Genomic DNA, 14,818 nt, shown 5'->3' with positions numbered 1-14,818 from the left:
GCTGACCAGAAGCACAAAGCTCTGGGCAATAGATAGCTACCAGCCCCTGAGTATCCAGGCTGGCCACATTCAAGTGGTATCTTTAACATGGCTCTAGAAGACACAGGTTTCTAGGTTTACTAAGCCAGTCAGATCTGTCTCCACCATGATTGGTATCTTAAGCAGAGGAGTGTCATGGTTGGAGTACCTCTGTATTTCATCCTCAAGCCCAGGATTTAGGGCTTCTGCCTAGTATGTGTTTTCTACAATCTCCCATGGTTGTGTATTATCTTGGTGAGTATTTTTGTCATTGTGCACATTTTGCTAGGGTTGGTAGATGGGGCATGGTTTGGAAATAGGCACCTAGTAATACTTGTCAGTTTTTTTTGTCCATTTCTTTTTGTTCTGTAAAAAAAATACCCATCTCCTTCAATGTTTTTCATTTTATATTTCAGAGGGACTGGGTGTGAATAATGACTCAACTATATCAAAGACCCAAGTTATAAAGTTTATCCTTTATTTCTCCAGTATAAACATTTATTAGGCAGTCACAGTGACAGATTTTAAACAAAAGAAAATATGAATGAAGAGAATTTAGTAATCTGTATCACTTTGTTTCCCTAACTCAAATTGTAACTTAATATTCATTTCTGCTTGACTAGAAGTAACTTTCTTTTTTATAGACAATGACCAATGTTTATATAATTGTAATTGAATATTCTCCACATCATGTTAGAAAAATCACTCTATTTTTCTGTTTGTATTATTGTAACGTGATTTTATCTTAGACATTCACCAGTAGTGGTGGTAAAAGTAGCCTAGACAACTTCTTTCTTTCGAAATTATTATGTTTTTAGAGGCATCTGGTGGGCTCAGTCAGAAGAGCATGTTAAGACTTGATCCTGAGGTTTTGAGTTCAGGCCCCACAGCGGGTGTAGAACTAACATTTAAAAAAATAATAAAAATTACTATGTTCTTAGGGACGCCTGGGTGGCTCAGTTGGTTAAGCTTCTGCCTTCGACTCAGGTCATGATCTTGGGGTCCTGGGATGGAGTCCAATGTCAGGCTCCTAGCTCTGTGGGGAGTCTGCTTCTCCCTCTGCCTGCTGCTCCCCCTGCTTTTGGATGCTCCCTCTCTCTCTTTCTCAAATAAATAAATAAAATCTTTAAAAAAACCTTTATTATTATTATTTTTTAATATTTATTTATTTGACAGGGACACAGCGAGAGAGGGAATACAAGCAGGGGGAGTGGGAGAGGGAGAAGCAGTCTCCTTGCTGATCAGGGAACCCAATGTGAGGCTCTATCCCAGGACTCTGGGATCATGACCTGAGCCGAAGACAGATGCTTGATGACTGAGCCACCCAGGCACCCCAAAATAAACTTGCCTTTAAAAAATAATACTATGATTTTGGTTTTCCGAAGCCCATGTAGAAGAAGATTTGTTTTTTACTTTTGAGTAGAGCTCAAAAGTAGGAGCTCTTAGTTCACAGATGTTTTTATGAGTCCTAAACTTGAATTTTGTGAAGAACAGTTGTAGTACTGTGTTAATTTTGTAGGTTTGAGAGTAATATCTGATTCAGGGCTTTGTGTTCTTGGGCAAGTTATATACATTTTCTGAGTGTAAGCCACAAGATTATTATTGGAGGAATTACATAAGCCATTATATTGATGGTACTTTTAGTAGTGTCTGTCTCATAGGCAATAAGGGAGTTAGTGAAGAATTTCTTATTGGGTAAGGACATGGGTGGCAAATTCAGAGGGCTGTAGGGACTCAATAGGAAGTATAAATGATAAAGTAGGACTGGGTGGGGTTATGAGTCTTCTTGAAAGAGCTACTTGCTATTCATCTAGCATTTTGGTGCAATCAAAGCCCAGATCTCATTAAAAAAATACAGATATTGGGGTTCACTCTAGATTTTCCCATGCTGGCAACCAATTACACACAGACATACACACACAGACATGCACACACACAGACACAGACACACAACACACACACATACACACACCCCCCCCCAAACCATACCATACCATACCATACCATGTCATACCATGTCATACTATATCATAGATTGAACAACATATTTGGAGGGATCGAGGGACGGCTGTACTCAGCGTGGTGGCCACCAGGGTGAAATGTCTGATCTATATTTGCCAGTCTCGTTGGTCATTAAGGATTCAAAGTGATGGTGCAGCTACAAAATTGACGTACAGATTTGTGGCCGTTGACATCTCCACAGCCCTATCTGTGACTAACCCTTGTTTTCTTGATAATCAAAGAATCAAAGGACTTGATTCTTGGAGAACCAAACAGAGTTGATTGATTTATTTTAGTCTGATGTTGTAGAATATTTGAAGCCAGGAGCCCAATTCTATTTTGGAAGGGTAGCTCTGAGGAAGAGTGAACTGTGGTATTTTTTGAATTTTTATGACAAATTTCTCATTAGCCCCTGTCTAAATCAGTTTTCTAAGTGTACTTCTTCTTGGACTTGTTGGGAAGCATCTGTTTTTATTTCTGAAGTTTTTAAGCTAGGATATAGTTAATAGCAGAAGGATTTCTTTAATTTTTTGACTCTTTTAGTCTTGTCTGATTAAAAAAATAGATTTGGTCTTTTGTAATCAGTGTTATTTTAGAGTTAAATCACAAGGAGAAGTTCAGTCTTTTGCTTCTCTTCCTGACTCAAGCAGTCATTTCTACCACCTTTTTTGTGTTCTTTTTTCCCCTAGGATACTACATTGCTATGTGATTCCTCTTTGCCTTGAATTACAATCTGTTTTACTTAAAAAAAAAAAAAAAAAAAAGTCATGGCTCTGTACTAGGTCTCTTTATCACTTTAGATGATGTAAGAAAAAAACCATATATATATATATATATATATATATTTTTGTAGCTGGGACAATAGGTACATTTGAATATGATGAAATAGGTAATCTACTGTAATATACTCTATTGTGTTTGAGGTTAGCTCAGTATCACAAACAACTGGAGGGACCATTTGTAATGCAGTAGTTACAAAGGAATGTACTTCTTGATTCTACTTTTTGGGAAACTCACTAAGTACATTTTACTACGATTAATTGGAATACAGGCACAAAGGAGATGAGAGGCTGATCAGAATATTTAATTACCTTAACTATGATTTGATACTTTTGCCCATTGTAGGCACAAAAAAGATAAAGATTTATTCATTTTAGACTATTGTGTGGGATTTAATGTTCTTAAGTGCTCTTTAAAATTCAGAGAAAATTATGCTTGTTAGAGATTTTGCCATCCTTGAGGGATCTTTAATTTGTTTGTTGTATGAGCAGTTATAATAGATATAAACAGCCCGTTTAACTGCTTGCCTGCCATTCTGGAAATATGCATTCTGAATGTGAGTGCCTCTACTTATTTTTAGTGGGCTTATTTTTGGCAGTAACTCTGGCAGAGAACTAGGACTCTTCATATGAGAGCCAGTTCATCCATCATCTTAATTTGCATTCTGGCACTAGGAAACCGGAATGTCTTTGTTCTGATGTTTTCAGTTTTGGATGGAAGCTGACCAGTTCTTCTAGGCTTCTAAGTCCTTTGGAATGACCTAGAACTGGACATATAGTTGAGTGGAAATACCCTCAAGTGTTACTCTACTATTTTGCTTTGGGTACAGGATGTATGAGATCATGTTACAGATGGAACTCTGGGCTCTTGTCATCATAAACTTACTCTGGTGTCACCTCTGCCATACAGCTACTTTCCCTTATAGGGGATCCTTACATAGCTGGTATCAAATAGACATGGTTGGTTCCATGTGGTAAGGTAAAAACAGTAATGTGAGGGAATGCTGTGGGTGTGTTGAAATGCGTAGCGACCGTGTTGTCTTTCTTTCTTGGTGGGCATCTTAGACTTCCACTCATTTCCAGATATACAGATGCATATGCGAATGTACCACCTTTGTCAAAAAAACAAGCCATTAGTTGTATTCTGTAGTTTCATTTCACATATTTGCAATTTTGGAAGAAGACTATTTTCCATTGTTACATAACTGTGTTTAGTGTTATCCCATGTAGATTCATTGACCCTCCTCTCGGACAGGGGAGCCTAAGAAAAGATGCTCTGTCGAGAATGTTATATAATGTAGTGTTTAGAGGGGCTGGTGTCTCTGTAGGAAAAATGTTGAGCCTGCAGATTAACACAGTAGAGTTCAGACAGCTTGAAGCTCTGTCTTTATTTGCCCCAAGTCAAAATTTCTGTGAAACACTGAGAGTCAAGATTACACAGAATCTCCTGAAGATACAGTTAAGGCAGATGGGATACACATCTGCTTTTATATTCCCAGAATACAAACATTTATTGTTATAAACTATGTCCGGTGGCTCTGGGAAATTAAATCATGCACATAGGAAACAGTTTCGTTGATATCTTCAGTGGTAGATAACTCTTAGGATATTTTTATAGCAAAGGATTGGGCCTTTGGGTCTGGAAACATTTTTATCTTTTTTGCTTCAGGCTGGAAATGAGGTAGGCTCCAGAGAAGTTTTGAGAGGTGGTAGAGTTTATGAAATCTCCCTGATGAAAATACCTGTCACTCATTTCGCTCTCTGCATAGCAACCAATGTGACTTAAGCTTCCTCCTGCTGAGCGAGGCATAAGCATCATTGGCTAGTTAATGCTATTGGTTTTGAAATCTTCACTTTCATCCTGTCAAAATTGAGAGGCTCCAATTCTCCTGGATGATGGGAGTAGCTGGGTGTTAACTTTCTAAACTCATTTTATTATTATACCCTTCAGAACAGGCTGCCCTGGTTTGATATTCCTCATGCCCAGGTGTGTTAGGGGTGTGTGTGTGTGTGTGTGTATGTGTGTTTTGGCGTGTTGGTTAAAGCCACACTGACTGAAGACTACCTCTTTTTGTGGGGGAATCTACAGCCTCGTGCACTCTCGGACGTCCTTTGTGCCTTCTACACTTGTTCCGTCACTATGATCCCAGTTCCTTAAAGCATTATCACAACACTAAAAGCCTTCCTGAGCTTTCTGCTGACAGATGACTTCAGCTCCATTAACCATACTAGTCTTGGTGCTGTAGAACCTGATAGAATATATGTTTGCATAACACCAACTCCTCCCTCTTGTTAGTCACACGATAACCATAGGCAGATTTATACTTACTGTCTATTCTAAAGAATGAAAATACATATTTTCATAAGCATGCTTCATTTTTAATTGTGTAATTAAGTTGCTGACATAAGCAAGTATGCAATTTCACATTAAGGTAAGGATCTGTAAAGGCATTCATTTGCATAATTTAATTTTCTGCACAGAAGATATTGAAAATCAATAGCATGATTCATAGCCTTACCATATCATTGCCATGCTGCTGTTGGTTGGCTGTTAGAGTTTAGAAGAGTACAGAGAGTATTAAAATTGATTGAATTTGGTGTGCTGAGTCTGTATCTTTACTTGGGAACCACAGATTGTTTCATTTTGCAAATCTGTGCTCCTTGCCAATAAAATATTATGTTGCTTAATATACTCAATATACATTTTTTTGACTGCAGTTCAAAGAATTTCTGAAAGTTGTTCTTAAAAAATACCTTATTAAATGCTTAAAATACATTTGAGGAGGGGGCTAAAAATTTTGTTTTGTTTCAGATGATGCAAGTTTCATTTGTACATGATTATGTTCGTAAGGAAAAAGAAATTACACATTACTGCTCTGAATGGAGTGAAAGGGAAAACCAGATATAGTTATCTTTAACAAATAGTTTTGTGTCTCAAAGAAATCTGGTGCCAGGGTGATAAAGTCCTTTGCTTTCCTATTCATTTCTGAGTTGTCTCCCTAAAAAGTGGTGTATGAGGTGCTTGGGGATCATTCCTTCCAGCTTCATGTTTCAGATGTTTGCCGTTATGATGGGTAGGCCGTGACTAGAAAGTGAGACAGTGGGGAGAAGGTTGTGGTTTTGCTTGTGGTTTATATATACACACAGCATACATGCGCACACTCTTTGACCAACACAGACACCATCAGCCTTTATGTTGTTCATGTGTACGTGTATTCATTCACTCATTCATCCATTCATTCACTGATTATTGAATACCCCCCATATTCCAGACTCCATCATGGCTGGGAGGTTGAGATGCTCGTTATCTCCAAGGAGCTTAGAGCCTCTCATCGCTTTGCAGCATGTCCTTCAGAAGCAGAGTTTTTTTGTCCATTCCTCACTTGCTGTGTGCAACCCACATCATACCTCAGTACTTTGGGGGGGGTGTGATGAAGAAAGGGATAGCCCACCTTCCTTGGGATGGCCCTGCTCTCTGTGGTTCCTCTTGTCCATTGTTCTATGTCCACCCAAACTGCACTCTTCCTTTTGTCCTAAATGAGCTTCCTTTAGACAGTTCTGACACTCGGTTGAGACCCCTTGTGTCCCAGTATGCTGCATATGGGATGGCTGGGAAGGTAACTGCTCTTTGGGGTGTGGATCCCATTTCGATGCCCTGTCAGAGGAGCTCTGATGTTTACCTCCCTTGTTTCTTGAATTGGATATATCTTTGTAGGTTTGCTTTTTGTACTGAGTATTTAGGGAGCTTGGGAAGCTGGCAAGTGTGAGACCCCAAAACCATGGCCTCTGTCAAGTCTAGTTAAAGACTGATGCAGTTATCATCTAAGGACTTGGAGATTTTCACAGTTCCCTGATGTAGCCCTGGACTCTGTTGCTTTGCTTTTCCAGCGGGATGGGTAACACAGCTGCCCACAGGAAAGCCACTCCAGCGAGAGATGGTGCTGGCAGCCTTTGTCCTCTTTTGTTCCCCAGCCTGGTGTTCTTAAAGGTTCCGGAAAACGAAAAGCACCACCCTTTCAGGAAAGAAAGGGGGACTCATTGTGGAGATCTTGACTCTGGATAAAATCTTTTGTAAAAAGTTTAAATGAATATCCTTGAGGATAACTCCTTTCCTCCTTTACTTTTGTTTTTGCGCTTTCTGGTTCAGCTCATATTTAGCGGACAGTCTGAGGTTGACACCATATTGGTGTGATTTCTGTAGCAACCAGTTCAGCTCTGCCTGGCCAGACTTTTCCCAAGGTTCACTTAGCCTGTCAGGTTCCAGTCTGTGAGGGTGAATTGATAATGTCAAAGTTGAAGGGGACTGTGGGTTGAGCTCAGCAAGGAAGTTTGTGTTTTTATTTTTTTTCTTTTTCTTTTTCTTTTTTTTAAAGATTTTATTTATTTATTTGACAGACAGGATCACAAGTAGGCAGAGGCAGGCAGAGAGAGAGGAAGGGAAGCAGACTCCCTGCTGAGCAGGGAACACGATGTGGGGCTCGATCCCAGGACCCTGGAACCATGACCTGAGCTGAAGGCAGAGGTTTTAACCCACTGAGCCACCCAGGCGCCCCAAGTTTGTGTTTTTTTTTAAATCTCTGGCTTCAAAATAGAATCACCCAGACAACCTTTTTTTTTTTTTTTTTAAAGTACTTGTATCCTATGTTGTGGTCCCATCCCAGCTCATCCAATCTGAATCTCTGATGGTAAGTTCTAGGGCATAGATTTTGTTTCTGTTTTTGTTTTTGTTTGTTCATTTTGCTTTTGTTTTGTTTTATTTTTAAAGCTTCCAGGTTTGAGGCAGAGCTCTAGTCTGATGATGGCCTTTTATGGGGAAATTGACAATCAGGTATAGCATAGACTCATTTGAAGGTCATAGACTTATTTGAAGGTCACCTTTAGTGTTATTTGGGGATCTTTTGCATACCAGGGACAAAAAGAGAGTTTTGGCAATCATTGGTTCATGTAAATATAAAGCGTCCCACAGGATCACTTTCAGATTACCTCTGTCATGGGCTTAAATTTTGCTAACAGAATTGATCTATAGATTTTGCTTCCCATGGTGTGGTTACATTTTTGAACTCCTCTGCCGATCTTCTACTTGACCCCCAGCCAGGCTCCTGAGGCTTCAGAATCCTGTCTTAACACTAGCAGAAAGAAAGAAGAATCTCTCTGATTGGCTGACATCCCCATTGCCAATAAGGTCACTTGCCCCAAGGGTATGGTTTACAGCGATTGGCTGGCTTAAGCCAAACAAGGCCCACTGCTGGAGCTGGCAGGGATGGGTTGACCCGACATGGCCATGCACTGCATGACTTGTATAGGTGGGTCGCAGGGTATGATGATTACTAAAACAGAGTCTCTGCAACAATTTTCTACTATGTTATTAGGTATTAAAAAAAAACAGTCCCTGCCCACTGCTCAGTTAGTTGCTTGGCTCACAGTGTCTTGTTTTTGTAACAATGCTGTGAAGTTGCTGCTACTTGTAGCTCCATTTAAGAGGCAAGGAAACTGAGGCTCAGCCACATACCCTAACAGAAGTCGCATTTCCTTGTTCAAGGCAGTGCTTTCTCATGACCTTAATAGAGGATGGATTATTTGGGGATAATTATGTAGAGTGAACTAGCTCTAAGAAACGTATTAAACAGATACATAAAAAAGTTTAACGCACGCACGCACAATAAATAAGCTGAACAATTATTTATGTAGCGTGCTTTGGTGGAGGAAAAAATAGATTAGGAGTATAGGAGATGGAAAGTTTTATTTTGGATCCCTAGAAGCTTAGAATGGTCAGTTTCTTGGAGCTCTGCCTGCTCATCTGCAAAATCATAGGATGGACTGGATGGTGGGTACCTAAACCTTCATTATACTTAACAATGATCATGAGCAAACATAAATGTATTTGAATTTTACAAGATTCCTGTTTCCCTCTAAGGGGCCCATGTCTATGGAATATCTTTGTTCTTAGTTCAAGCATTTTTTTTCCTTTTAAATCCAGTCTTCGGAGTTGACATGCAAGTATAAAACACAGATCTTCCGCCACTTATGATGGGGTTATGTCCTGAGAAACTCATAAGTTGAAAATATCTTATGGTGAAAATGTATTTAATACACCCAACCTCCTGAATGTCTTAGATTGGCCTAACCTGCCTTAACATGCTCAAAATATTTACATAAGCTTACGGTTAGGAAAGTCCTCTAACACAAAGCCTAGTTTATAATACAATGTTGAGTATCTCATGTAATTCATGGAGTTTGTATGGAATGTGAAAAACACAATGGCTATATGGGTGCTGATGGTTCTAATTGTGTTGGTGGTTGGCCCTCGTGATCGTGATCGGTGGGGGGGTGGGGGGGGCGTTGGCTCTGACTGGGAGCTGTGGGGCCTCTGCTGCCCAGCATCAGGAGAGAGGATCTTACTCTACATATTGTCAGCTCAGGGAAAAGATCCGAATCCAAATTCAAAGTTTGGTTCCCTCTGAATGTGTATCATTTTTTTTAAAAGATTTTATTTATTTATTTAGACAAGCATGCATGAGCCGTGGGGAGGTGCAAGGGAGGGAGGGAGAAACAGACTCCCTGCTGAGTGGGGAGCCTGATGTGGTACTGGATCCCAAGAGCCTGGGATCATCACCTGAGCAGAAGCGAGGTGCTTAACCGCTTGAACCACTCAGGCGCCCAGAATGCATATCATTTTTGTGCCACTGTAAAGTTGAAAAATTGCTAGGTCGTCCATCATAAGTTGGGGACTGTGTACTTCACACGTTTCTTAATTTGCCGTCAGGTGACATCATTATCATTACTTGGACTGATTCAGAGTGGTGAATGTACTGTTTTCCTGGTGCCATCTTAATCTTAAATTGAATCTACAGTTCCCCTAACCATTTTCCCCTGCTTTTTAAAAGCACACTTGATTTTGTTTGGGTGCATTTAAATATTAACGTAGACAGCTGGGATGTATTGTGTGTAATTCCATTTCATTTTGGATTCTGGGCACCTGTGGTATTTGTCTTCTTACAAGTCAGTGCATTTGGGTGTGGGCTCATAAGAAAAGAAATTTACATTCATGAATTTGGTAGGAGGGGAGGACCTTGAACACTGTAGCAAGCAGATGGAAGGTCTCTATAATGGCGGAGAAGATTGGATTCATTATGAGTTTTCAAAAAATACATCATTAGAGTTTCTTTTCTGAGCATCATTGGCCTTGTGGGTTTTATGTCTTTAGGTGTAACCTTTGGGTGTAACAGGTAACTCTTTGGGCTTCAAAAGATGTGGAGGACTGGTACTCACCATGGGAAGTCTCCCAGGCCTTAGACTGTGATGCGTTTGGATGGCAGTGGCCCCGGCTCTGATGTAGGCATGCTTATGTTTGGTTCCCTGATGTGCTGCATGCTTACCTGTGTTACCTGGGACCAGTTACTTAGTGTCTCTGAGGCTTAATTCCTCCATCTGCAAAAGAGATAGAATGACCCCTTTCTCTCTGAGGATCAAGTAAGTCTCAGAGGCCTTTTGCAGATAAGACATAGTCTTATACATGTAGTTGGAACAAAGACCTCAGGTTCTATGTCTTCTACTACTAGTTGTATGACCTTGGGCAAGTTAAAGTTACTTAAATTCTTTAAGGTTCAGTGTGCTTATCAATAGAATGGTCTCGTTATTGGGACCACTGGATCTATTGCTCGGTTGTGTTCTGTAAATCATGTAAGATACAATATATAAAGTTTTTAATGCGTCATGCTTGGCGGCCCAAAGGCTTGTTGTAAGCTACTGTTAATATTAATATTAATCCTGGTTGTCTTGCTAGGTTATCTTATAGCTGTTCTTCTTCAGGATCTCTTCTGTTATCCCTGAGGTCTCTGCTGCTGGGAAGTCATCGGTGGTACGTTAGACACCCTTCCCCTGTCCAGTGGAGTGAAGACTTTGACTCATTGTGCTCTCCCTCTCTTCCAGCCTTGACGGAAGGCTATGTCGGGGCCCTGCAGGAGAACAGACACGGCAGCTCAGCGCAGATCCGCCGGCGTAAGGCCTCAGGTGACCCGTACTGGGCCTACTCAGGTGAGTGGATGGGGTCTGGCCAGGCTCACACTGGCCAGTGACCATCCCACTGAGCTCCCTGGAAAGTACTCTTTAAATCGCTTTCACACCCAACCTGTTTGTTCAGACCTTTTGTAGTTCACTAAAAGTTGAAACACTCTACCATGATTTTCCTCAAGGTTATAAGTACCTTAATTTCTCTCTCCCACCTGTTTTCTCAACCTGCTTTTCCCCCTCAATTTGCATTTATTTCTGAACTTTACTTGTTAATGAGTGATTGTACCAAACTTGTAATTTCCCCAAAGACCCAGCCTTTTCCGTCTTTTCAGTGGCTGGGATTTCAGAAAGCAGAAAATAGAAGGCTAGTCTTGAGCTGCTTAATGTCTGCTAAATATTACAAAGCGTCACATATCAAAATGATCTGTTATGCTTTAATCTAAAAAAATGCAACTTTATTTTCAAATCAGATCTTGTTAGTTGAATATATTTCAGCCCTCTCTGATATTCTGCAGTTCTTTTCATTTTTGCTTTTAAATTTACAGCCTTCCAGGCACTGAAGACCGAGAGCATTGTAAAAGCTATGTTGAATATTACATTCCAAATAATTTTCTTACATTCTGAGGGGGGAGAAATGAAGGCCTATAAGAATATATAGATGGTTCTGGATTATGTTCCCAACAACTACCAAAAATATGATAGGTGGCTTATTATTTCTAGAAGAGATTTTGATGCTCCAATATATATGGAAAATGTAGCTAATTACAGAGGAATGGTTGAGGAAGATAGACTACTTTGGAAATTACTTTGGCACTAAATAATTCAAATAATTTGTCTGAAAAGGCTTGAAGGCATGGGGTATTAGCATTAATAATAAATCTGTGTTTATGCAGTGTCATTGCATATAGAATTGAGAGGCATTCTTTTCATAATGATGCTCTGGTTTTAAATCCTGAATTTCCACCTGCAAATCTTGTTAAATTTATGTCACTGTAAAATTTATAGGCTTGATCTTTAATTACACCTTATCTATTGGCTTTTTGCATCCTTTTGTCTATTGATAAATCTCCTGCCCCTATCGGGAGAATAGCCTATCTGTTTTGTTTTGCAAGGAACAGATAGTGATTCTGAAGTCTTCCATCACACCCAACTCCTTGTGATTAGAATTATCTAATTAGAGCCTTTTTGTCACCATTTCTGATAAATGAAGGGAATAGTGAGATGAAGGCCAAAATTACATATATATATAGCTTCTTGCCAAGAAAACTGAAGAAAATTTATCATTTTGTTCTCAGTGGCTCTGATATCAGTTAGGAAGAGGCATAAAGTGGCCTGCTATTTACAGTTCATCAATTTAGAATAACAATGCTGTTAGTCAGGAAATTGGAAGTTATATCCCATCAGCATCTCCAGTTGCAAATGGCAGTGAAGAAATGAAAGTCCTAAAACTTTTCCCATTACTCAGTTAAGAATGGACATAAGTGGTAAGGTCTTTGGTATAGAGCAATTGTTGATATCCTTAACTCTGGTGGACTTAATGAGTGTCTATTTCACATTTCTGGAATGCATTTCTGGAATGGATTTGAGAACTGCCCCTCCAGGTATAAGGGCTAGTAGTTCAGCCACAGGCTTTGGCACCCTTTTCTGTAAAAAACCAGACAGTAAATATCTTAGTCTTTGCTGGGTGTGTGTTTTCTCTTGCAACTACTCAACTTTGCCAGTATGTGCAAAGGCAGCCATGGATGATGCTAGACGAACTGCTGGATTTCCATAAAAATGTATTTATGAACACTGAAATTGGAATTGTGTATAGTTTTCATACTTCTTTTTTACTTCTTTTTCCATAGTCATTTAAAAATACAAAAACTCGGGGCGCCTGGGTGGCTCAGTGGGTTAAGCCACTGCCTTCGGCTCAGGTCATGATCTCAGAGTCCTGGGATCGAGCCCTGCATCGGGCTCTGCTCGGCAGGGAGCCTGCTTCCTCCTCTCTCTCTGCCTGCCTCTCTGCCTACTTGTGATCTCTCTGTCAAATAAATAAATAAAAATCTTAAAAAAAAATAAAAATAAAAATACAAAAGCCGTTCTTCTTAGGCTATATTAAAACAGGTGGCCTGTTAGATAGGGTCCACAGGCTATAGTTTGTCAACCTCTCTCCTAGTTGATTTTTTTTTTTCTGGATGGGATGGAACAGTCACATGAGGAATCCCCCAGAAGGATATAGGCTGGTTTGGAAGAACCATTGAAGTCATTTGCTTGAGGGTAGAATGGAGAAAATGAAGCATAAAAGAAGAAGAAAAGAATGAGATAGGTATCAATTGATGGTACATAGTCCTCATGCTTTCAACAGTTTTTCCTAAAAATTCCACGGTATCAGTGGTTGCTTCACCCCAACATGGTGGAATAGTGGTTCTCATGTCAACAAGACTTAGGGTCCGTCAGAGACCCTCCTTAGCATTCAGCCAATAGACGAAGACCAGGAAGGAAGGCATTGTTACCTGTCACTTTTGACACTTCAGACCAAGGCCTTGAAATCACAACAGACCAGATTTGACTCTTAGCTGCAGGCACATATACCTCTAGGCCTAAATGCTGCCTGAAAAGTGGGGCTGCCAAAAAAAAAAAGGCCCTTTGTTTGTAGAGGAAATTGTTTCTAAATTTTGCAGAAGTGAGCCAGGCCATTTCCGAAAGATGGGTTTGATGGTCCACATTTTAATTTCATACCTCTAGTTCCCAGATTTATCTTACTTCCTCCTAAGATAATATTGGTGTTTTGGGGATATGGTATGTGAGAGTACAAATTTTGAAGTCATTTGGGCTGTAGCTCAAATATAAGTTTTATCTCATAACATCTTTTGGATGTTGGGAGGACATTTAATTCCCTGGAGATTCAGTGTCTCCATCTTTGAGACGGGGATGATTAACAGCACTTCCCACATAGAGCTGTTTTGGGAATGAAATGAGATGATTCGTGTGAAAAAGGTAACAGAGGCTCTTGCATCAGGTATCTAATATTCCTGCTGTTTTAGATACTGTTATTACTTTTACTGCTGTTGATGTTGTTATGAGGATTCTCAGTGGGTAACTATGATGTCCAATGGGTGGGCACTAGGTTATCCTATATTAAACAAACTATATTAAACCCTATTTTAAGCAAACTATATTAAACAAACTATCCTCAAGTTCAGAACTTGGCACGCGATACACACCAGTGCTGTTTTTGTGAATAAAGTTTTATTGAAACACAACCAGGCCCATTCCTTTGGGCATTGTCTATGGCTGCTTTTGTGCTGGGGTTGAGCAGTTGCTACAGACATTGACCAAAAAGCCTAGAATATTTTTTTCTGACTCTTAGGAGAAGAGATTTACCAATTCTTGCTTGCATTGAGGTCACTGGGTTTTCGAGCAGATGTTAGCCTGACTCATAAACCGAACTGTTCAGAGATTTGGAAAATGTCATTTGTTTTTTTGTTGTTGTTGTTTTTGTTTTTGTTTTATTCCCCCCGCCCTGCATTTTCTCTTGAGCTGGAAGAGGACCACATCTCCTATTTAGCATTCAGAGTGAGTTGGGTGATCCTGCTTTTGGAAAGGACTTGGGAAGAACAGAGATTGGAGTGGAGTCGGGTGTGCTTCAGGAGATGGAGCCGGGAGATGGGTGGGTGTTGGTGGTTCTGGGGCCCCCTGACCCTCAGTGACTGTGTGTCCTACTCATTAGGTTGCCTTTGTGTGGATGGGGTTCGGTGCCTGATGCTGACCTAGTTATCCCACTGGCATCCCCCCCCGCCCCCAGTCACTTGAGGAGAGTTGCAGAAGTTTTCAAGGTGTGGATAGCTTATATTTAGGATATTGTCACAACAGTAGTTCATCAATATTAGTGTAACTTTTACATTAGGACTAACCATGTTATTTCAGTTTGTCTGTATCACTTCAGATAACGCACACCCCCTCATTATATTTGAGATGGTAAAATCTTTACTTCTGTAGGCTTATTAGGCAATGCTGTTGTGAACACC

General features: G+C 40.1%; 1 protein-coding gene across 4 annotated transcripts in view; it reads left to right on the top strand.

Annotated features, from left to right (window-relative positions):
- The window catches only part of PTPRG (protein tyrosine phosphatase receptor type G), a 707,992-nt gene that overhangs the window by 171,020 nt on the left and 522,154 nt on the right, over positions 1–14,818 (top strand). For all 4 annotated transcript variants that reach the window (XM_047690530.1, XM_047690520.1, XM_047690539.1 and 1 more), the window contains exon 2: positions 10,728–10,832. In XM_047690530.1, the coding sequence (XP_047546486.1) occupies positions 10,728–10,832 (105 nt within the window). The remainder of the gene's footprint in view (positions 1–10,727; positions 10,833–14,818) is intronic.

This window comes from Lutra lutra, chromosome 1 (assembly GCF_902655055.1).
Source record: "Lutra lutra chromosome 1, mLutLut1.2, whole genome shotgun sequence".
Lineage (NCBI taxonomy): Eukaryota > Metazoa > Chordata > Mammalia > Carnivora > Mustelidae > Lutra > Lutra lutra.
This window is presented reverse-complemented; position numbering and strand designations above follow the sequence as displayed.